Source organism: Miniopterus natalensis, chromosome 7 (genome assembly GCF_054644295.1).
Source record: "Miniopterus natalensis isolate mMinNat1 chromosome 7, mMinNat1.hap1, whole genome shotgun sequence".
NCBI lineage: Eukaryota > Metazoa > Chordata > Mammalia > Chiroptera > Miniopteridae > Miniopterus > Miniopterus natalensis.
In genome coordinates, this window is record NC_142087.1 from 6,364,912 (window position 1) to 6,389,621 (window position 24,710).

Consider the following 24,710-nt stretch of genomic DNA (forward strand, 5'->3'; position numbering starts at 1 on the left):
ATTCAGATAGATCCAAAAAGTTCCTTGGTACATGTTTTAGATAACCCAGGTGGCCTCATACTTCTTGCATGGAGGCTGGTGGCTCTAAAGGTGAATGTCCCAAAAGAACCAGGCAGAAGCTATACAGCCTTTTAAGACCTAGTCTCAGAAGTCAGTGTGTGTCACTTCCACCATAGTACCAGATTAAGAGGGAAGGAACATAAGACCTCACCTCTTGATGGCAAGAGCATCAAACTCACAGTATAAGAGAAGCATATGAGTTGGGAGACAATTGTTGAGTACATTTTTTAATGCATTTGTAAATATTACATTGCCACAACACTCCCGTTGTTCTATAGCGGCTTGTCTCTCAGCTGATTCCCAGATTGTGCCCTCTGAGCAAAGGGGCCTCTCTCTTCCCCAGCTCTCTGCTCTGGCTTGGCTACTCTGAAAGACCTGCACTAGGGTTGCAGTGTGATAATGGAAGCCTAAACAGGGCTTGAACATGAATGAATTACTTGAAATTCAGAATGTGACTTGAGCCTTTCTTCCCAAGGTTGTTAAATTTTCAAAAATATTAACTCCTTGACAGCCTAATCTCATGGCTTCAATTATCAACTCCATGTAAACAACTCAGATCTTGAGACTCTACATCTTTTCTAAGCCTCAGGGATTTCCAGCTATTTACTGGTTATTTTCACTCATTAATTATCACCTCAATTGGATTCTTATGCTCAAAACAGTTCACCCTTCAGAATCCCCAACTTCTAAAACCTCCACCACCAAGCTGTCAGGATCAAAATCTTGCCAATCTGACTTTCAACTCCCAGACCAAATCTATTTCAAACTGCTACCTTTCCTATAACAGCACCATAGTCCACATCCTCATTACTTCTTCTAGGGAATATATCACACTTTCGCCCTAAATGGCCTTTCTTCCACAGTTCCATCTTTATAAAGCCTACCTAAACCATTCCCATTGCACATCTCTTACACACTGGCAGTGGCTCTGCAATCTTCTCTCTGGCTCTCAGGGTTACCCAAGTTCCCAGCATATCCAGCACACTACCATGCATTTCCACATCAAGCTGCCCCATTCAAGCAGGGATAGTCTCTCCCATTGTCCTTGGGACAGTGACATTTTGCCTTGCATTATAACCCCAAATGATGATGGAGTTGAGTACTTCAGGAGCTCAGAGGGAGACAAATGTGGGTGGAGACAATAGCCTCCAAATAGTTGTGTCTTTTGGGCAGCTGGTAGATGAAGGAGTGAATGATATATGTAAAGAAGGTATTTTATTTTTTTCAGTAGGTGCAGTGGAGCAGACTCCTGAACTGGTCTGAGCTGTAGAGTATTCACAAGTTCAAGTTATCTATGCCTTTAATAAAAGAGACTCAAATCCGCCCAGACCAGTGTGGCTTAGTTGGTTGAGAGTCATCCTGTGCACTGAAAGGTCACCAGTTCGATTCCCGGTCAGGGCACATGCCCAGGTTGCTGGCTTGGTCCCTGGTCAGGGTGCCTGCAGGAGGCAGCTGATGGACATTTCTCTCCCACACTGCTGATTCTCTCTCTCCCTTTCTTTCTAAAAAAAAAAAATCAATAAAAAAAAGACAGAATCAAATCCAGGCCTGGAGCTGAAAGAAAAGCCTTCAGTGAAAGACTGTTTCATAAATCATAAAAGTACAGATTCAATCAGATTTAATTTAAAAAATGGAATGTATCTTACATAAGCATCTTCTAAGTTAAAAATGTTATACCTATCTGGGTACTACAGAAGATGCACAAACCTTCCAGAGCTCATAGAAGGAGTAGATAGACAGTTTTGAAGGCGTGAAGGAACAACTGAAAAAGTTTACAAATCGAAAGGCAGAAAATGCTTCAAGAGGCACGTCCTCAGAAATTGTCCTGGAATGCAGTTTCACTTGTATCAATGTCATGTTCCTGGGTGAGAGAATAAGATATATTTTAGTATTTCAATGCAAAGTCTAAAATGTGATCTTCAGTGTTCTTTGATTAGAGATTCTGAAACATCATTAATTGGGACACATAGGTAATCTCTGGCTGTAAGCCCAAGTGTCAAGTTTTCACTACCAGGACGGCTTTTGACCACTGCTTATCATCCACCATGATGAGTTGTTGGTCCTTAGTCCGGAGAAAGGTGGTTTCTAACATGAAGTGCTGCTCTATCCTTTGCTCAGTTCTCTCTAGCCACACTGGCATCATTGTTCCTCACACCTGCCAGGCAAAGACCAGCCTTAGGGGCTTGGCACAGGTCTTCCCTCTGCCTGGGACACTCATCCCCCAGCTTTCTGTGTGGCTAAATTCTTCAACACTTTCATGTCTTTGTGCCAGTATTAGTGTTGTAGTGAGGCCTACCCCAACCACCCTATGTAATACTGCCATGTTCAGCACACTAATCCCCTTACCCTGCTCTGCTTTCTTTTTTATACCACAGCACTTATCTAGCATACTATGTGATTTACTTATATATTATAGTTATTGTTTACTATCTCCTTCAGCTAGAATATAAGTTCTATAAGTGCAGGGGTTGTTATGTTCACTTAGTAGTTACTTAATAAATACTTGCAGAATGAATGAATGGCATAAAACTCAGTTTATGGATGATACCATCACTCGAAGGGCTCCCACACAAGTAGGCCTTCTAGACTCTGTACCTGGTTCAACTTCTTGAACTCCACCACTTGGAAGAAGATGTGCTCAAGAATATGTTTGGCATCTTGTTGGTCCTTTGGTAGTTTATTGGTTACTCCAAGAATGTCACCACACTTCCTGACATAGAATTCCAGGTCTTCTTCAGTACCTAAGCACAGTTGGGACAGTTAGAGTAACCCTTACCTTCTGCCCTTTCCCAAGTACAAACTTATTATGATTTAAGTACCCCTTGTCAGATTCCTGCAACTCTCAAGATCATTCACCTCCTCCTTGGGTAATGTCACCACAGGACACACTGTCATGGTCTCTGACGTGTTGGTTTTATAAGTTAGGACAAAAGTGTGACACTCCGAATTAGAATAAAGCTGGACTGGCCCTGGCTCTCCTATTCCCAGATCCAGCATTCCTACATTACAAAGAACAGCAACCAGTAGGAAATCAAATTACCATTCTCTGTATGTAGCAAGGACCATTATGAGAAGGGCACATGGGTATTTTAAATAGCATTTATTATAGCAATATTATAAAAAGAAATTAAAGAAAAAATCATCCATCATTCCATCAACAGCGTATCTCTGTGAAGCCATCCCCAGCAGCCCCATATTCATGATGGACAGCTATTACTGCCCTTCTTACACTGTAATTTCTTTTTCCCCCCTGACTTGCCTTTTTAAATGTTATGACTGAAATGTAATTTTTTAAATTAAAATACTCAAACCATATAGCTCTCGTACTACCTCTGTCCCCACCAATACTATCTAGGGTAATTACTGCCACATTATGCCTATATATTTACATATGTAAAAATGGGATCAAACTATAATAGTTCTGTCAGTTGCCGTCATCATTTAACCATGTACATTTGGACATTCCATGTCAAAGCTTACATCTTTCTCTTAACAGATGTATAATATTCTACTTTATTTTGTATTTTTTAACTAATCCCCCTACTGATGGACCGTTAGACTGTTGCCAGTTTTTTGAATGCTGTATCTTTTTTGTTTTGCATTTCAAGGATTTCTGTAGGATAAATTGCTAGAATTGGAAATGCTGGGTCACATCATTATTACTGGTCTATTATTACTACTGGACTAACCACTATGTCTTGCTAATTTTTGATTGCCCAGCACCTACCACAGTGCCTGGCACAGAACAGAGCTGCAGTAAAGGTGTTTTACATGGAACGATTTTCATTTTTGCATACTCCTTTCTGGCCTCTGGGGACATACAGGTGTTGACATAGCTGGGATCCAACTGGATGTGCAGTTTTCTATCTTGCATTCTTCATTTAGGATTCTCACTTAAATTCTATCAGTGTCACTCCCTGCCCTTTGTAAACCTCTTTTATAATGATTGCATGTTGTCCCATCTATTGAATGTAGCGCAATTTATTACCATTCCCCTGCTAGTGAACACTGAAGTCGTTCCCAATTGTATTTTATTTTTTTAATATGTCTTTATTCATTTCAGAGAGAGAAAGGGAGAGGGAGAGAGAGAAATATCAATGATGTGAGAGAGTCATTGATTGGCTGCCTCCTGCAAGCCCCCTACTGAGCATGTGCCCTGACCAGGAATCAAACCATGATCTCCTGGAACATAGGTTGATGCTCAACTGCTGAGCCATGCCAGCTGGGCTGTATTTTATTTTTTAAGTAAATAATGTAGTCATCTGTGTACCTTCATTTATCTCCTTAGATTCCCAGGAGTGGGGTCTCTGTCTCAAAATGGTTAAGTTTATGCCTCTCAGCATATGTGTGCAGGCCCATTTGCTGTGCTGAAGGCAGTGTATGTCAGGGAGCACTGGACCAAGAGTCCGGAGTACCACTCCATGCAGCTGTGTGGCCTGGGGCTTCATTTCCTCATCCACATGTAAAGTGAACATGCTTGACTCTCTCTAGGATCCCTTTGAAGGATCCAGTTTGAAGTCTCCATAATTCTTTTGGCCTTGACTGCATTTTCCTATTTAACTGCTCCTATGACTGTGACCTAGATCTGCTGTGGCAGCCAGGCTCAGAATTCATTCTGTGGTCACTGGATAGGTCAAAACTAAGGACCTACAGGGATTACAACTGAGACTTTGGCTTCTGCTCAGCACCATGTTCTAACTCACTGAGCTAACTGGCCTAGAGAGAATTAACATCCTTTACCTGAAATAAACAAAAACTATAAATTATACTCCAGTTCATGTTTTGTTCTTCCTAAATAAATGTTAAGCTTTCTCTCATGGCTTATCTCAGAAGTTCACAATTAAGTAAAACTCACAAAAGAAGACAGACAAAAATTTGGCTAAACTTACACTTATTGGTAATCTGTGCAAGCCGTGCCTTCTCAGAGGAGAACGTCTCATCCAGGTCAAACAGCTCCAACGGAGGAGGTGGCAATTCCCTGAAACTGGGAGGGAAAACCTGAAAGAAATAAGGTCTGTCGTGAAAGAGTATATCCAAAGCCAACCTGACAGTGATGAGACGTAAGGGAAACGAGAGGCCAACTCAGCCCTTCCCTGGGATAGACTATCCATCACCTCCTCCTGCCCTCACCCATCAGACTATATCAAGCAAGCTGACTAGCCCATTGTAAACAACCAAGCAGAGCCAGCTCTAACTACACCACTAAAATGACCAAGCTGACGTACCAGCCCCCAATGACTCCTGCAAGAACACAAAGCTTAAGGCTTATTAGGCTTATCTGGGTGAACATTTGATTTGTACAACTTATTTCTCATTTAATTATGAGTTCTTTAGGGACAAAAACTGGGGAAGCAGATATAAATTAGTGCAGAAAGTGCTAAACTTGGAGCCAAAATTCACAGGTATGAACCAGTGGTGTGCTGATAAATGTTTATCAGCTCTCAAAACAAAAGGCCTGATCTACAGCATTTGTGACTTTCTGTGATGTAAATACTTCCACATGGCCAATTTCAAGCTACCAAGATGAAGCCAAATGGCTCAGAGTATTCCAGAATGTGATGGAATAAGTCAATTATGAAGACAAGTTGAGTAAATGCTGGACTAGAATGTTGGAAAATCACTTATATACACATGACTATGAGCTGGGCTGTTAAAACTGTGTTGTGAATCTCAGTGCCTGTTGCCTAGAAAGCCGCAGCACAACACTTTTCCTCCTGTTTACCTAGAAATTCTCACATACGCCCTCCAACCCCACAAGATGGGAAATGTTTATCACCAAAAAACATCCATAGCCTTGATTTTGCAGTTGGGAACTACACCAAATGAAAGTCCCTGTAAAATGCTAGTAGGTTTGGTTTCTGTGCATGGTTAGAGCCAGAGAAATGAGCCTCCATGAGGAATGGCACAAATGGCATATGGAAGGATCCACAGGAGAGGCCCAGCTGGCAAGGGAAGGCCATATAGCGGGGTTCTGCAGTGGGATCCCCCAGGCACACCTACTCACCGCCGGCTGAAGGGCAGGCAGCGGCGTCTCAAACTGAGGTTGGATGAGCTGGAGAGGTTCATGTTTCACATTGAGCTGTTCATAAGCCCTGTGTTAATATAAGACAGAAACACAGGGATCAAGATGAGAGACACTGTGCAAAGAACATCTAACTGATCACACTGCTCTTCTCCACCAAATCAGGCGGTTCAGCACTTCTGCAGAAAAAAACACAAAGTGTGTTCTTAAACGTAATGTAATAATCCTTCCGTGAATCCTCTCTACTGCATCACAGAGTATGATTTCATTGAGAACTGAAAGGGAAAGTTCAAGGTTCATATCAGGCTTCTCCTAAATAGGCTTTTTATTGTTACCCAATGAACACTGATTCTTTTAACTCACTGTTTCCGTATTTGTTCTTATCATCAAGAAACGAGTCAAATCTGAAGTCTGCTTCTGGTAACTGAGCAGATCTACATGACATCCAAATCTGTGTGCTGATTCACTCAACAAATATTTACTGAATGTGTACTATGTAGCAGGTAATTTTAGTCACCAGGAGAATAGCAACAGTGAAAAAAAAGAGATCAAGGACCCTGGCCGGTGTGGCTCACTTGGTTGAGCATTGTCCTGTGCACCAGATCACCACTTTGATTCCTGGTCAAGGCACATGCCCAGGTTTTGGGTTCAGTCCCTGGGAGGCAATTGATTGATGTTCTCTCACATCCACGTTTTTCTTTCTCTCTTTCTCTCTCTCTCTCACTCCCACCCTCTCTCCCTCTCCCTTCCTCTCTCTCCAGAGGGTGAAGTCCTGCAGTACTTTCAAACTGTCCCAGGCAGAGGACAACAGGAAGAAGGGTGCTAGGCATTTTCACAGAGCAGCATGGTCATGTTTTCAAACCAAACACTCAGAATGGAGTGCAGTGCAGCTCAGAGAGCCACAGGTACTGACTTGATGACCTTGGAGAGGGAGGTGACATCCAGCTGGTAAATGGACAGGTCAAAGAGGGTGGTGAAGTCCCTCGGGTTCTCATCGCCCTCCTGGAGACACACTCGAAGCCGCTCTGACAGAGTGGCTGTGTCGGGCAGCATCATGTAGTCGGAAATCTGAAAGCCACAAGAGAGTTCCTTTCAGCAGGGTAGAAACAAGAATTTAATCTGTCAAGTCTCCAATGTCTCAGGTCTAAATCTTCAATATTTATAATCTCTTGCCAAGAGATTTCACTATTCACGATCACTGACAACCACCTTAAATAAGCCACTTTATGTGGAACAAGAAACAAATCACTTGGCTCAACCCTAATGCTGGCTAAATCCAACTTTCCAATTACTCATGCTGGTATTCATTCACAACACTGGACACAGCTGGAGAAACACACCACCATGCTGACTGGTCTGCTGTTAATTTTACAATTGCTGACCTTGAGTGCTCAGCAATCAATAATATTCCCCTAGTCCATCACTTTCCCATTCTCCTACACTTTCCTTTTGTCACTTCAACCATCTAAAGCAATTTTTTCTTTCCTAATTTTAGCTAATGACCTTATTTTCTATTTCAGTGAGAAAACCGGCAATCACAAAAGAAAGTCCACATGCTTCCACTACATCTACTCACCTACCAGCATCTGGGCCATACACTCTGCTTTCTCTCCTGTTTCTTTCCCCTATGACCCCAGTACAGACAATGCCTCCCTGTGGACACTAGACCCAGCCCTTCTCACCCCTAGCCAAGGACATGCTTAATGATGACACACGCTGTGTGTTGGTAACAGTAAAAGACCAGGAAATCTTAAATGTCCATCAATAGGAGATTGGCTAAATATACTACAAACAATGGAAAACACAGTCTTAAAAAAACAGAACAAAATCTCTTTATGAGTGAGTAAATACAGAAACATCTCCAAGACATATTGGTAATTTTATTTATTTATTGCTTCTTTCTTTTTAATCCTCACCTGAGGATATTTTTTCCATTGCTTTTCAGAGAAAGTGGAGGGGGGGGAAGAGAGAGAGAGAGAGAGAGAAAGAGAGAGAGAGAGAGAGAGAAAGAAACAAACATCGTTGTGAAAGAGACCCATCAACTAGTTGCCTCCTGCACCACGCGCCCTGACTAGGGCCAGGGATCGAGCCCTTGGCTGGAACTGAACCCAGGACCTTTTAGTCCATGGGCCAATGCTCTAACCACTGAGCAAAACCGGCTAGAGCCATATTGGTAATTTTAAAAAGCAAGGTGCTGGACAGTGTATACACACATATGAGAAACTGCTAAGGTTGCTGTCACTGGGGAGGGGAACAAAGCAAAGAAGACTATTGTATATGCTTTTGAATTCCAAACTATGTGAATGCATTACCTATTCAAACATTAATTTAAATTTAAATAAATGAATGCTAACAACAAGAACTATTCCTAATTGCCCTTTGAGCTGCATTTAGCCTTGATTCTAACAAGGCCAACTTTGTAATAGTTTGAAAATTGGTCCTCTGAAATCACCTGCAACATACTGTCCTACATTCTCTAGGGCCAGCACGTGAGGAGACACACCTAAGCATTACAGAAATAAGACAAGACAAGCAGACTCACTTTTTTACTATATCCTAAGGGTCTAAAACTCCCCCAGTCCTCAACTTTTTTTGTAGATAAGAAACAAGGGAGAAGCATACATATAACTGCTCTTCCCCATAACACTGGGCTATTTTAGAAGCCTCAACCCTCTAATGCAGGAGTGGGGAACCTTTTTTCTGCCAAGGAACATTGGGATATTTATAACATCATCCACGGGCCATACAAAATTATCAACTTAAAAATTAGCTATGAATAAAGCTCCTAGATTTATTTGAATTTCGAGTCCCACTTGCGGTTGCCTTGGCAGGGCCAGACCAAATGATTTCACAGGCCATATATGGCCAGTGGGCCAGACATTCCCCACCCCTGCTCTAACGTGATGACAGTGGGTTGAAGATGAGAGCGATAGCAATGGCATGACTATGCCAGGACATACACCCAAAACACAGCACAGAGATTAACAATGCGCCCAACAATCCCAAAGGTTCAAAGGCTGATTCTCGTCTCTGCACAGAGGCATGCTACAAACTCCTAGTTCAGAGAACCATGAAGGCCTTAAGTGTCCAGACAGAAACAAGAGTGCTCCCCAGACCACTGGTTTTCATGACTTCCTAGCAGATTTTGAGGTTAAAACTTGTTATGCAAATTCCTTCAACTCTTTATCGAGCTACCACTTTATTTGATTAAATATTTGAAACTGAGCTACACTGCCTGGGTTTAAAACCCATTTGGAGATCACAAGATTTGATCTGAAATCATAGGAAGTTCAGGTTTTCAGAATGTCTTACTTTACAATGCTACTGGATCCAGCCTTTTACTTTCTGGAGCCTTACAACACAAAGGACAGTTTTCACCAGGCCTCACACCTGGAAGATACATTAATCTGCACAATTTTAGAGGAAGGCTTCATGACACGGTATTCCTCTGGCTTTCTGTGGACACATCCCCTCTGAACCAGCTCAATGTCACGTGTAAACAACAGAGAAAAGGCACAGGCTCCAGAATCAAGCTGACGTGGGTATTAATAATGGCTTGACCAGGTACTAAATTCAGCAGGGACCTTAAAAATTTACTTACTTCAGTTTCCTCAGCTAGAAAACAGGAGTGACAGAAACTGAGCAGGAGCAAGGTGGCCACCCAGAAAGGGAACAGATACAGCATCTCTCAGTGCTACATCCCTTGACCCACGACACGCTAACTAGGGTTGGCAAGTGCCAACGATCCATCCACTCAGAGTTGGGTCCTGCGAGATCTGAAAAGCGAATTCCTGGCTGTACCCCAATTCTTTTATCTTGGGGGATTACATCACTTTTCAGGAGGGATTTAAGCTATTAGCCATACACTTAATGTTTCCATGTAAGGGAGTAATTAGACATGGGGTTCTCCTGTTTCCTAGCCTAAGTTAGCCCCTGGGACACCGTGTCCTCAGCTGAGGAAGGAAGCAATCAGGGGCCCCATTTCTGACTGCCTTCTTGCCCACCTCCTGCTATGCACCCAGGAAATCATTTTCCTGACATTTTAGAGGTTAAGGAACAGAGAAGCAATTATAGAATGAGTGGACTGAATCAGGAGACCTGGCTCCAAACATGCTTGAAATCTGAGCACACTGCAATCTTACAGAATTTTAGTTTCTTCATCTATAAAATGAGTTTAACACCATCTACCTCCCAGGGCTGTTGTGAGGCTTAGATAAGATGATTTATGTGGAAGTATATGATATACAGTAATTACAAAACTTTTAAAAATGTCTTATAGATGCCCTAGCTTCTTTGGCTCAGTGGGTTATAGTGTCAGCCTGCAGACTGAAGGGTCCTGGGTTCGATTCTGACCAAGGGCACATACCTCGGTTGCAGGCTTGATCCCCAGCCCCAGTTGGGGCTGGTGCTAGAGGCAACCAATAGATGTGTCTCTCTCACATAGATGTTTCTCGATCACCCTCTCTCTCTGTCTCTCTCCCCTCCCCCCCTCCTTCCACTCTCTGTGAAAAGCAATGGAGAAAATACCCTCGGGTGAGGGTAAAAATAAACAACTCCGTATAGCAAAGCACCTGTCACACCTTCTAGCTTAACAGGTAAATTTACGCCTGTGGACCTCAGCCTCGCTGTCTCCCTGAGGCACTCAGTACAGCTATTAGTGTCTTTGGGAAACCAGGGTGAGAAAAAGGACAGAAACACCTGCTGAAGGTCCAAGGACTGGAGCTGAAGATTACTGGTTCCCAGGCCAGTGCTGGGTTCACCAGCGGCCCTGAGGCTAGTATTACTATAGTACCTTTAGGATTGTTATTCCCAAAGGCCACAAAATTATAGTTTAAAACTTCAATTAGAGTGATCTTTGTTTCTTCATGAAAAAGTTATTTTATATCCTTTATATTTCTGAAAGAAGTATTTCTGTACAGATACTGACTTTGAATGTTTGGGCCAAGGACCACATTTTAAAATTCCAATTATTCTATACATATAGAGGCTCCCACACCAATAAATTCTACAATTATAGCTTTTTTTGATTTTTTTTTGGTTAATCTTCACCTGAGGATATTTTTTCCATTGACTTTCAGAGAGAGTGGAAAGGATGGGGGAGAGGGGAGAGGAACATCAATGTGAGAGAGACACATCCACGGGGGGTAGAGATTGAACCTGCAACCCAGGTATGTGCCCTTGACCGGGAATCAAACTCACAGGGGCCAATGCTCTAACCACTCCTGCTGGCCAGGGCTGATTTATTATTTTTTTTACAACACAGCCTTCATCTCCCCAAAAAGTATCACTTCTTGCCACCTGCCTTACAGATAAAATAAGAGATATAAAATAAGAGATATAAAATAAGAGATGGAACTGTTAGAAGTGGTGTTGAGAAGTGGATCCTTTTTTCATTTAAAAGTCTTTTTGATGATACACAACCTCCTACCTCTGGATCCTCAGCATCAATCTGGTTTAGGTGAATGTCTTCTGTTGTAAGCCACTGGAAAACAACATCCTGGATTTAAAAAAAAGAGTCAGAATTAGACACTTGTTTATTTGAGAAAGCCAAAGGCAGGAACAGAGAGTTCAGTCAATAAAAAAAAATTGATAACAGGAAAAAGACTGAACCAGTGATTCAAATGAAGATAGCCACCCTCCTCTTTGTGAAATCACATAAAAATTATCAGAAATTTATCATTTATCTTAGGGCATTCTGTCCAACCACAATCCAGAGTTTATTAAAACATGTTCCCAGTCCTGAAGCAATCCCCGTTTAATGTGCTCAGATGGTCTGAACTTAAAACAGAGAATACATCTAGATCTCCCCAGACTGTGTCTAGTGACACTGGAACTTCACGTGGATTTCACAGAAACAAGCACTTAATTCATCTCCCAACACAAAGAGTCCTGAAGGCCTCAAGTCTCCAAGGCTGAAGGACTTTAGTTCATTAATTAAAAAGCTCAGTGGGAGCTTCCTCCTCTGGCAAGTGAGTCACTGGAATCATATCAATGGACAGCTTTGGCACACACGGTCTGTCACCCTTTACAGGTCTCCTTCACACTATTCTGACAACCAGTTGTATCTCATTCCCCACCTCAATCAGTGAACAGTCCTATCATAACCCCTCCTAGCCCTGGACAGTACTTCTCAGAAGTTAGAGCACAGGCCTGTGAACTGAAGGGTCTCGGGTTTGATTCTTGGTCAAGGGGACTACCTGGGTTGCAGGTTCAATCCCCAGCCCCAACTGTAGCATGTGCAGGAGGCAACCAATCAATGTGTCTCTCTCACATCAGTGTTTCTCTCTCTCCCCCTCCCTCCCTCCCTCCTACTCTCTCTAAACATCAGGGAAAAAATATCCTGGGGGAGGATTAACAAAATAAATTAATAACCCCACCAGACCCTCCCCTTATTCACATCTTCACTACCTTCCTTCAGGTCCTGTCCCTTCTTGCCTGGCTGACTCCACCAGCCTCGGAACTGGCTCCAGGTTGCCTCCTCCTTTCCATTTTCCATACGCCTGACAGAGGGGTCTTTCTAAAACTCAGACCTGACTATGCCCAAGGCGGCTCAACACCCTACAAGAGCTCCCCGGGGCTTTCTGCAGAAAGTTCAAGCTCCTAAACTTTGTACATGAGACCCTGACTGGGCTTGTTCCCAACCACTTCCCCAAGTCGGCTCCCACTCTAAGTTGGCATGTTTAGAAACATTCGCCTTGTCCTTCTGGATTTACTTCTCAGTCTCTCACACTCTCATTGTATTATACAGTCTCAGAGTAGAGACTATCCCTGACCCAACCTGCGTGGCACATAATGGGCTCTGAACAGCTGGTTTTAAATGAATAGATGAATGGGGCATTTTTTGAAATGACTTGAAAATCATACTTACACGTTATTCATTAATGTGATGAAAGGGAAAAGCTTACCATGATTTTGCTGTTTTCTTCTTTATCCAAATATTGGTCACTAAACATGTGACATGAGCCAAGCACTGCCAGCTTCCCACCTTGGTTCTGCAGATGACAAAGCAGCATCAGACACTCAGATCCCAAAATGCACTGCATGCACCCTAGTTTCCAAACACTCATCATCAGAATTGCAAAACATCTTGTCTTATATACAAATAAGTGCCAATTCTCATCAGGATTTCAACAGTCTAGAAATACCAACTATGATAATAACCACATTCCAATCTACTTCTCATTTTAGATACCTCTATATTCTATTTGACTTCAACAAAAACACTGTGAATTGATTCTACAGCATTTTCCCACTGTTGTCTTATAAATGAAGATCATAACCTTAAAGAAAGAAAAAGATAAATCCAAAGAGAGTTGAAGACGTTTTCAAGTACCAAAAATAGACTTAGTTAACTAAGATCCAAACAAAAAACTAAGCCATGAGCATGAAAAATTCACAAAAGAAATTTTAAAATGTCAATATTAGTAACTGTAAACAAATCAAAATAAATTATTTTTGCCTATTAGATTAATAAATATGACAAAATGACTAAAAACAGTGTTGGTTGGGTTTCAGTGAGGTTATTTCATTGTTGCTGAAATTATCAACATATCCAACAAAGCAGTCGGAAATACACAAAAACTCTATACACTATTTCATAATCATAATCACAAAAAATTAGAAATAAATCCATTTGCCCTGGCCAGGTAGCCCAGTTGCTCCGAGTGTCGTCCCAATATGTCAAGGTTTTGGGTTCAATCCCCAGTCAGGGCACATACAGGAGGCAACTGATCAATGTTTCTCTCTCACATCAATGTCTCTCTCTCTCTCTTCCTCTCAAAAAAAAAAATCAATAAACACATCCTCAGGTAAGGATTAAAAAAATTTTTCTTTAATTAAAAAAAAGTCATAATACAAGTAGCCTCATGCTATAGTGGCAAGCTTTGGATTTAGAATAAGAGCTAGGTTTAGGCCTTAACTCCATCAATTATCCCCACAAGTAAAATGTTGATCACTGAAATACAGGACTGTTGTGAAGACCAATGAGAAAATATCTAAAATCCCTCTGGAAACAGTAAAGCAGTTTTTACTATTTCAATAATAAAAACAACATACCACTCATATCTAAGAAAGGCTATACCTTGGAGTGGTAGAAAGCCAGAATGGGTCTGTTAAGCGGGAAACAGACAGAACCTGTGGACAGAACAGCCACTGCTGGTTTCATGACACTCAATGTGGCACCAAAAGGATATACAAAGGTGAGAGCCCTGTAAGACATTAAAGAAACATTCCAATTTTTAAAAATAATGAATAAAAACTTTTTGAAGACAATTTCGGTGTTTCTTCAGCAATTCATCATCAAACAAAATTTCCCCTAAGCTTTGGTTAACACAAAAATTGGTATAATTCTTACTACAAGTTTAATAAAGCACTTTTAAGAAATATTAATGTAAATTAGCAATTGACAATCATATGTGCAAATGATTGTAACTGGAAGAACTAAAGTAGTCCCTATGGAGGGGGAGGAAGAGGGAGCTTCATCTAAAAACTGAACTAGAGCTCCACATGAGCCTGCTCTGTATGATGATGTCACAGAGAGACACATTTTCCTCTCCCTGTCAGGCCTGACTGGTGCTCTCTCTAAGAATGAATGTCCATCATTAGAAGAGTATGTTACCAATTGAGTGCTTACATGAAAAAATATGTCTAGCCCCCACTGGACACTTCTACACAGATATGCCTTGGAGTTCCTCCTCTACTCTCCACTGTCCTAACAAAGACTTGGAAGTATCTCAAGTGAATCAGTCTGACTTGGACAGTGGTGTGGGGTGGAGGGGGGAAAGTAGGATGCAGATCCTGGGTTAAGGCCAACCTATGTAGAAGGGGCAGGGTTTTACTGAAAGAAAGCTGGAGCTCTGCAAAGATAAGTACTCTCAGAATGAAGAAAAACGGAAATGTTAAAACCAAAGCATAAAGTGAGAAATTTGGGTGGGTGAGAGGGCATGAGGAGTCTCCTATTAAGTGTTTAATTTCCACCCTGGCCATGTGACTCAGTTGATTGGATCCTCGTCCTGTACACCAAGAGGTTGAGGGTTCAATACTAGGTTAGGGCACATACCTCGGTGGTTGTGAGCATTAAATGAGGTAATACATGCCTGTCACATAGCAAGTGCTTGATAAATGTTAGGTGGTATCATTAAAGCAAAATATTATAAATTACCTGTATTTTCTATAATAAGAGGTTAGACAAATTCAGAGAAATCCAATTTTATCTAGTCGTTAAAATTTTTTATATATGAAAAAAATCTAGAAATCTAAATATACTGATAAGACAGATTATCTTTGGTATAGATTTACAGTAAATTTTCTTTTTTTCTATTTTCTTCAGAAGAAAGGTTATTTTCTTACTTTTTTTTCAAATTCCTTTAGGGTCTGCCTTGATAAAACGCTACATTTTTATACCTGCTTCTGTTTTCTGTTTTTATATTCGATATTATCCTGGATTAGTTTCAGGTGTACAGCATAGGGGTTAGACAATCATACATTTTGAATTGTTCAAATTGGGGTTTTGGTGAGAATTACTTTTGTAACCAAAAGCTCTTCATTTTGAAAAAGAAAACTCTTCAGTTTTGAAAAAGGCATAATCTTCAGGCAGCCTCGGAAAACATACTCACTGGGCATTGTTTCCACTGCTCTCCTCATCAATGATTCCAGGCACAGCTTTCCCTGCAGCTCGGCTAATCTCCCTTGAAGAAAAATATTAAAATCGAGTAAACCAAAAAAATTTAGGAATTTCACACTCTATTCATTAGTAGCATAAATTAGATGCAAGGACTTTGCAGACCTGTTCAAGATACAATTCTTAATAACTAAAGGTATACACCCACCATACACCTACACCAGTTTTGGAAAACTTATAAAAGTTAACTCTGAAGTATAAGGATCAGTTCCTGTTTCTTGAGTCCTGAGGGAGGGGTCCATATATTAAACCCACATTCTAGTCTAGTATTGTAGACTCTGCATTATCAGAGCCAGCAGAATACCTCGCATGTAGCAAGTTCAAGTGTGGAATGAATCATTTTGAATATAGGGAAAAGCTTCCAGAGGGTACCTGATGCTGTCCCTCTCATGTACTCAATTCCCACTTCCCTAAAGCCCCTAATTTATGTTTTAGGATCCAGTGAATCAGAAAAAACTGGCTTCATCCCAGGCTTCAGGGAATATGACCTAGCTATGCCATCAGGACATTCTATGCCCTCTGCCATAGCAACAAGTCAGGATGTGCATGTGGGCCTAGCCAGCTAAAACAGGGTAAATGTCATGACTGTTCTTGATGGGAATGCAGGGACCAAGGCACACTCTCTTTCCCTAGATGGTGTGGCAAGTGGAGCTGAATCTGAGAATGTTAAAACTACTCAGCCCATACACTCAAGAGAGCAAACCCAAGAGAACTGCAGAAATCTGGAATTAGAACCCTGAAGACATCATGTATTTTCAGTTAATCCATATCAAAAACCTGCCCTATTTCTGGGCCTTTCATTAGATGAATCAAATAAGTCTCTTTAGTGTTTAATTCCATTTGAGTAGGGTTTTCTGTTGCCTGCAACTGAATGTATTCTAACTGACAAAAGGGGGAATGTGAAGTAAGGTTTCAAAAGATGAGAGGAATATAAATTGATGGTGAGAAGTAATACAGTAAATAAATTATGATACAATAAAATCAAATAAAACAAAAGGAAAAAAGAAAAGAAGGGCCAGTGAAATGAATGTGTGAGAACAGATTAGGGAAGATTCATGTAGGAAAGATGAGAGTCACTTATAAAGGCATTTCTGCTTTTAACATGCTTACCTATTCAACACTCCATTGGAAACTAAAGCTTCTTTAGGATGGAAATACTTATAATATACATTTCTAACCACAGCATCTTTAAGGCAAAAAGAGAGGAAGGCACATTTTAGATTAGAAATAAGTTTGATACTATAGTCGCTTAAAACTTTGACCTGAAAGGAACCCTGAAACTCTGTTCCAATCCTTTTCACTTTATAAACAGAAGCAGCCCAGGCCCAGAAGGTTCAGACTGCCAGCGAGACCAAAATGCTGGACCAGGTACCCTCACAGCCCAGAGATTTTTCCATTGTACTATTAGGCCCAGAGGACTAAAATATGAATAATAAATAGGAATTTAATGCCTCTATTAAATTAATAATAATAATTACCATTATTAACCATGATTCCATATTCTTCTAGGAGAAAGTTAATATTGGTGTCATATCTGGATTCCCCACCCTCTCCTAGCATCACAAGGATATCTCCACCGCCGTCAAGGTATTTCTTCAGGACCTCAAACTACGCAAAGGAAAAAAACAATCTATGAATATACCCCAAATACTCAAACTAAATTGACATTTTCCAAGTTGACAGCAAACTAAAAGTGGAAAACTATTAGCTAATGGAAGCTCACTGGTCTCCTTCATTCAGCAGCATCCCTGGTGTCTACTTACTAGATGCCAATTGCACCTACCCTCTCCTGACAACCAAAAATGTCTCCAGACATTGCCAAATATCCCCAGGCATTGGTCGCTGACCCTCTCTGTGGATGCTCTCACTTTCCTGAGGCTGCTTGTTGGCAAAGACCTGGTCACTTCTCTCTGTCTTTCCTAGATGGAGAAGGGAGGCAGTGGGGGAGAAACTATATTGGAGTTAGGCCAAAGCCCAACAAGTAATAAAGTATTCCTTTGCAGGCCACTACTAGCTGTGCAAACATCTCCCTCAGGGTCTCACGGGGTAGGGTAGCTGGTCACCTCCATAATGCCAATGGTAATTCCTATTCCTCTCAATTCGCCTGATCAAGCAGTTACGAATCTGTGCCCTTCCCAGGTGAGGTGGCCTTGCAATCAGGCTGAGAAAAAAAAGACAACAGAAATGCTCCCCTGTGGACCTCCTCTCATGGCCCCACCCAGTATAAGAACAGGAGACCCTGGACTGCCTTAGCCTAAGAACCACACTGGCCCCACCCTGCCTTTACCTCCCTACTCCCCACAGCCCTCCCTGTGCACCAAGACACTTCTCCAAGTCTCTGTGAGAAAGGCTCTTGCTGTGGTGTGGGGTTTTTTGGGTTTTTTTTAATTGTGGTAAAGTACATATAACATAACATTTATCATCTTAACTATTTTAAGTGTACAGTTCAGCAGTATTAAGTATATTCAAACCGTTGTGCATCCAATCTACAGAACTCTTCATCTCACAAAACTAAAACTCTATATCCATTAAACAATTCCACATTTCCCTCCCCACCCTACCTCCACCCCTGACAACTACCATTCTAACTTTCTTTCTATGGATTTGACTACTCTAGATACATCATATAAATGGAATCAGACAGTATTTGTCATTTTGTGACTGGCTTATTTCACTCAGCATAACGTCCTCAATATTTATTCACATTGTAGCATTTATCAGATTTGCCTTCCTTTTTAAGGCTGAATAATAAATCATTGTGTGTATATACCATATTTTGTTTATCCATTCATCTCCTGGTAGACATGGGTTGCTTCTGCCTTTTGGCTACTGTAATATAAACACGGGTGTAAAAGTAACTAACTCTTTGAGATCCTGCTTTTAATTCTTTTGGATATACGTATATCCAGAAGTACAATTGCTGGATCATATGATAAGTCTATTTTTAATTTTGAGGAACCAGCATACTTTTTTCCACACTGTTTGAGGGTGCACCATTTTACATTTTCACCAACAGTGCACAAGGGTTCCAATTTCTCTATATCTTTGCCAACACTTGTTATTTGTATTCTGGGTTTTACATTTATCATTCTTTGTCTATTACATGAAATAAAGTAAAAAACAGCTTAATTTAAAATGGAATTTTCCTATTTTCAAAGCAAAAATATGGCAAAGAAGTATGGCTAATATTTAATTAGTCTGGCACTTTGTGTGCATTATCTCATTTAATCATCACAACAACTCAGTGATTAAGAGAGATGAAGTCAGTACCTGAAGGCAACACAGTAAGTGGTAAATAAGAATTTAAACCAGGATTTCAGAGCCCCTGCTCCTAACCATCTCATTATATTTCTTCTTTATGAAAATATATATATATGAATATATATGTGTGTTTTTTAATGGATATTTCTTACCTCAGCTGCAGTAAACTTTTCTCTTGGCCCAGCTGTAATCCACAGTTTCACCCCAATTAACTTCTCAGATGTAATTTCATCTTTTAAGCTACAAATATGATTTTAAAAGCAAATGTTAGATCCATAATTAAACCAATTTATGAGTCATTTTAGCCTCTACACTATATGGAACCAGAGGCCACAAAGGCCCAGAGATGAAGGGATTTAGCCTCTCTCCCAAAGTAAGAATCTCCTCTATAAGCTCGAACCAGAGTGATTGGCCTCTGCTCAAATACTTCCTATAAGCCAATTTAAACTATGCTAGAGCATAAAGAAATCTTCCAACTACTAATGCAATCAGCTCTACCATTAGCTTGTATCCTTACCCATTAAGAAAAACTACACACCTACAAAAGCAGAAATATTCTCACTTTTCCTTTCTCTAAACTGAAGTGTTAACCCAAGTTAAAATATGGAGAAAGCCTCTAACCTCTTAAATAGTTGTATAATTAGAATACTTTGTATGGGTGTGATTTGGGGACAACTTAATAATATGCTAATTGCCAATTTTCAAAAAAGATGCTTTAATAATTTATTTAGTTCTGAATGATCCTTAAATTGAGTTCCTCCCACCTAAACAATCTGGCTTACAAAAGGAAATAAAGACTTTCAGTTTTAGCAGCAGGCTATTATTATCTGGAAGGGAAAATAATCCACAGGGTTACCTCTGAATCTTCCAATTGCTCCGAAGTCTCTTCTGCATGGATTTATAGCCATTGTTGGTGGTAAATACTTCCTTTTTGTATGCATTGAAAAGAATGGTGCTCCGAAGCTCTTTCTCCATGGTTACCTATGGAAAAAAGAAAGGATCATCAGAAAAAGAACCCTGCCTAGGTGGGAGGAGCTCAATTTAAAGATCATTCAGAAAGGAAAACAATAAACAATATTCCAAAAGAAAGACCCGAAAAGGAAAAAATAGTCTACTTCTAATTTAATGAAAAAGGGTATAAAGCTGCAACCTACCTATGAAATCTCTGCAATTCTCAAAGGTTGAGAGTGAAATGCATAATCATAGCTGCAGAAACCTAAGGCCAACCCTGGTGACCTCCTGTCTCTTGCCCTGGCCTTCCCACCAGCCTACTTCCTTGGCCCTGCCCTGCCCTCATCCTACCCCTGTGGGAGACCATGATTCCTTACTGCTCACTACTGTTAACTACGAGGTATAATCTTCTAGATTTTTATACATACGTTAACTTATAGTTTTATTAATGAAATAGAATCTTATCATATGCACTATTTTACAACACACTTCTTTCACTTAACCCTGTATTTTCCACATCTTTCCATGTTGGTACATAGGGATCCTTTTTTAAAACACAGTATTCTATTTTATGGATGTACCATAATTAATTTAACTAGTTATATACAGATTGACATTTTTTTTTCCTTCAAAACTTTTGCTAGTAAAACAATGTTACAAATAACAATCAGGAGGCAGCCTCTAGATGTTTCTCTCTCCCTTTCACTTCCTCTAAAATCAACAAAAACATTTTTTTTAACCAATCATCCTTGAACATGATGCTTTTGTGCACTTTCCGTATTTGTAGAATAAATTCCTACCTGTTGAATGGCTAAGTAAATTATTTCCAAGTTGCCCTCCAAAAAATTGTAATTTTTACTTCCACTAATACTAATGCAATCCTATTTCTAATCCTTTTAATCTTTTCTAGTAAGATAGACCCCCCCATTATTGTTTTAATTAGCACTTTAAAATTAGTGAGATGGCCATCTTTCACTGTTGATATAGGCCACTTGTATTTCTTCTGATTTTCTTGATTATGTACTCTCCTTATTTTTCTATTGGGTTTAATATTTTTCTAACTAATCATTACACAAATACTTTCACAAATTTGTCTTTAGACTTAGCTTATGGGAGCTTTTGGGTTTGGTTTGGTGAAATTTTGCAGGCCAAACAGAGGGTTTTAAATTTTAGAGTCAAGCCCAGCCGGGCGTGGCTCAGCGGTTGAGCGGCGACCTAGGATCCAGGCGATCCGGGTTCGATTCCTGGTCAGGGCACATGTCCGGGTTGTGGGCTGCAGCCGATCAATGACTCTCTCATCATTGATGTCTCTATCTCTCTCTCCCTCTCCTTTCCTCTCTCTGAAATCAATAAAGATATATTTTAAAAATAAATAAATAAATAAATAAATAAATAAATAAATAAATAAATAAATAAATTTTAGAGTCAAAAGTATTAATCTTTTCCTTTCTTGCTTCTGGATTGCATGACCTATTTAGAAGAACTTTTGCCATGCTAAGATTATGGCTACACCTAACAATGCTTTCTTCCTGTACTTTCATATCATTTTAAAAAATTTAAATGTTGAGGCCCTGGCCAGGTAGCTCAGTTGATTAAGGTATCTTCCCTATATGCCAAGATTGTGGGTTCGATCTCCGGTCAGGGCACATACAAGACGGTACCAATAAATGCATAAATAAGTGGAACAACAAATCAATGTTTTTCTCTCTCTCAAATCAATAAATAAAAAAATTAAATTAAAATTTTGGTCCATTTGGAATTTAGTTAGCAGAAAATAGTTTTTTTACTAGAAAGCTGCCCGACACCAATCCAACTTCTCAATGCTGATTTAAAACATCACCTTGACTATATGTCACTATAAATATCTGAATCTTATCCTGAATTCTATATATTCTATCTGCCTGTAAGTTCCTGCTCAGTTCCATACTATTACTATAGCTTTATAATATGTTATTATTTCTGGCGGTACTGGAGAGCTAATCCCCTTACTTTTTGTTGTTTTTGTTGGTTTTTACACACACACACACACACACCCTCACTACTCTTAATTTTTAGATTTTTCTGGCTAGTCTCATATTTATTTTTGCAGTTTAACTTTAAAATCATTTTTTCAGGTTACAAAAAAAGCCCCCATGAAACCACCACAGCTATCTTCTCACGTTTCATTCCATCCCTGTGCATGCTTGCTTTCTGTGTGTATACACAACATCGTATTCTGCTTTCTCCAGTTTCCTACAGGAAAAGTCTTCATGATTAGGTGGGTGGTTGCATGATCCATTGCATGGCTATGTCATAATGACCTGAACCACTGCCCCCATTGGCATCTTTCAATTCCGTGCCATCATAGAGACTACTGGAATGTACATATTTCTGCTTTTGCCATTATTTTTGCCGCGGGACAGATTCCTAAGAGCGCGATTCCTAGGAAAAGGGAATGAGGCTAATATGTTACTGGTCCTTGGCCAACGCTCTTTCGTACTCAGCAGGACCACTGAAAATCCGCGGAGCAGGGAGCGATGGAGACTCGGACCCAGTCCGCGGTCGGGTATTCAGGCCTATGCCCGGGCCCACTTAACTTTACCCCAGAGGACCTCTGTTTTCCATAAGACTGGCCCAGAGCGCCCGAGGACAGTTCGGCGAAGCCCTCGCCACCGCCAGGCCGCCCCGGCGCCCCGGCGCCCCGGCTCTTCTTACCTGAGGCCCGGTGACCACCATCTTCACCTGACACCGCCCAACATCCCGCCGCCAGGTATCCAAGGCCGCTTAGCAACGGCGGAGGCCCGGCGGCACGCTGGGAAGGCGTGACCTGGGCGTGGCCCGGAGCGTGGACGTGCTTCGACAGCCACGTGATGACGACAGAACGGATGACGCCAGTTCGCCCAGAGCGCCGGGGATAGGGGGCGGAGCTAATTTAGGGCTGTACCATTATTTTGGGTGGGGGGGTAAATCCAAATAGAACTTGGATTAACTTTAAACCAAAGGTAAACCGACTTAATTGTGTCTTCAGTATCAAGTCTCATTAAAGACTGATAAAAATGGTAGGTCCCAAGGGCCTAAACTTCCCGAGGACCCCGAGGATGGAAAACTGTGAAGACTTCCGGCCGGGGGTCGGGGGTGAGGAACAGCCCAGCCTCAATCCCAAGAGCGCAGGCGCGAAGAGGCGCGGGGCGGGGCTTTGCAGCCGAGACCTCGGAGCCTGAGGCTAGCGGAGCGGCGCGGCGGGGTTTTGGCTCCGTGGGAGGTCGGGGAGGACTTCCCGGAGGAGGGTGGGCAGGTTTAGCGGTGAGAAAGGTGAAACGAGATAGTTCTTTCTCTTTGGTTAACCCCGCGACTCTGAGCACCGCAGTTCCGGGCCCAGGATATGGCGGTAAACACCCTCTAAGAGTCTCCAGGCGGGAAGTTACCCCGGGTCAGAGCATACAAAAAAGTGAAACTGTAAACTGTCTTAAGGAGCTGTGAGGGGCCGGAGCTGGGCAGAAAGGCGCCCCCGATGAGCTGCGATATGAAAGAGCGGTGTTCATGAAGGCAGGGGCTGGGAAGAGCGTTGCGGGCCGAAGGAGCTGCTTATGCGCCAGAGCCATCGCCGGGAGGGGAAAGCAGGTGCCAGTAAAGAGGCCCTTCCTTCTCCTAGGGGGGCGCCCTGAACCTGTGGACCTGTGTGGGTGCCACCACCTCGCTGGCTCAACCCAATGAGAGCAGACACTTCGGACAGTTTCTATTTGAATTTATGTTTGCTAGAATCTTCAACATGTACAGAGTGGTAGGACTGTTGGGATCTTAGAACAAACTTGTTGCCTTTTCACAATTACTGTCATTGCAGAGTTAAGTGGAGGAGAGTTATTCAGAATTCTTTTCCTGGGGTTGCTGTATTTTGGTGCAAAATTGGGTGAATACAGTCTTCGGTGAGGGATACAAATGGAAGTGATGTAGTTCCACTGTAGAGAGTGTAGGCTGTGCCACTTGAGTGTTAGGATGGGTCTAGGCATCCTTCTTGCTTTATGTAGTCAGTGTTCGCTAGAAGACTAAAAGTGTACCTGTCCAGAGCACTTCTCCCACTGTTGGAGGCTGTAGAAAGAGCAGAGGTCTTAGAATCAGCTGCTGCCAAGTTCAATTCCTGGCTGTGCCTTATACCAGCTGGGTGACCCTAGGCAAGTTGCTTAATCTCTCTGAGCAAATGTTTCTTATCTATGAAGGGAGGTTAATAATTTCTCAGTGCTAGCTTACTGTGAAAATTGTAGATAATGCATGTAACACTCAGAATGTGCCCAGTAAACATGGGTGTAGTATGATCAATTCAATATCATAGTTTTTCTTCATTTCTATTTTCTATACTGCTGAAATGTTTGTGATCTTATAGTCTTAAAAGAGTCATTATGCTTTTTATAATCCATAGCAGATTGTGTACTTTTGACAGTACTAGCACATTTCAGACAATCACAATCTTGCATTTTGCTTTGGGAAGTTGGGGGGATTTTGGCCCCTCCCTCATGTTCCACTTTTTCGATTTACAGACACTATTAAGATAGAAATCAAATCAGAGTGTTTCAGAGTTCTCTGTGCATGTCAAAGGGTCACAACAGATCTTCCTGACCCAGCTTTGATGTCCAGTGTCATTGTCATTGGTGTGTTTTCCATGATGTTCAGCTTCATCCCCTATAAATCCTACAGCAGAGGGCTGCCCTGGAAAAATGGAAGGAAGAGAGTGGACCTGAAGAGGAAAAGACAATGAAAATCACT

At 41.3% G+C, this 24,710-nt stretch overlaps 1 protein-coding gene across 1 annotated transcript; it reads right to left on the reverse strand.

Moving 5' to 3' along the window:
• Positions 1–1,258: 1,258 nt before the first annotated feature.
• IFT52 (intraflagellar transport 52) lies at positions 1,259–22,703 on the reverse strand. Its single transcript, XM_016219387.2, has 14 exons — positions 22,668–22,703; positions 19,879–20,003; positions 19,175–19,262; positions 17,240–17,369; positions 16,872–16,947; positions 15,697–15,768; positions 14,163–14,289; positions 12,988–13,074; positions 11,511–11,579; positions 6,996–7,150; positions 6,065–6,152; positions 4,950–5,058; positions 2,656–2,801; positions 1,259–1,921 (listed from the first exon to the last, which is right to left on the reverse strand). The coding sequence occupies exons 1-14, from the start codon at positions 22,686–22,688 to the stop codon at positions 1,874–1,876; spliced, it is 1,341 nt and encodes a 446-aa protein (XP_016074873.2). The 5' UTR covers positions 22,689–22,703; the 3' UTR covers positions 1,259–1,873.
• Between the last annotated feature and the right edge of the window lie 2,007 nt (positions 22,704–24,710).

Coding starts and splice junctions, on each gene's coding strand:
- IFT52 (XM_016219387.2), bottom strand. CDS start 22,688: ATGGTGGTCACCGGGCCTCAG. Junction 20,004..22,667: donor TGGTGGTCACCGGGCCTCAG/GTAAGAAGAGCC, acceptor TTTTTTCCATAG/GTAACCATGGAGAAAGAGCT. Junction 15,769..16,871: donor TCCAATGGAGTGTTGAATAG/GTAAGCATGTTA, acceptor TTTTTCTTCAAG/GGAGATTAGCCGAGCTGCAG.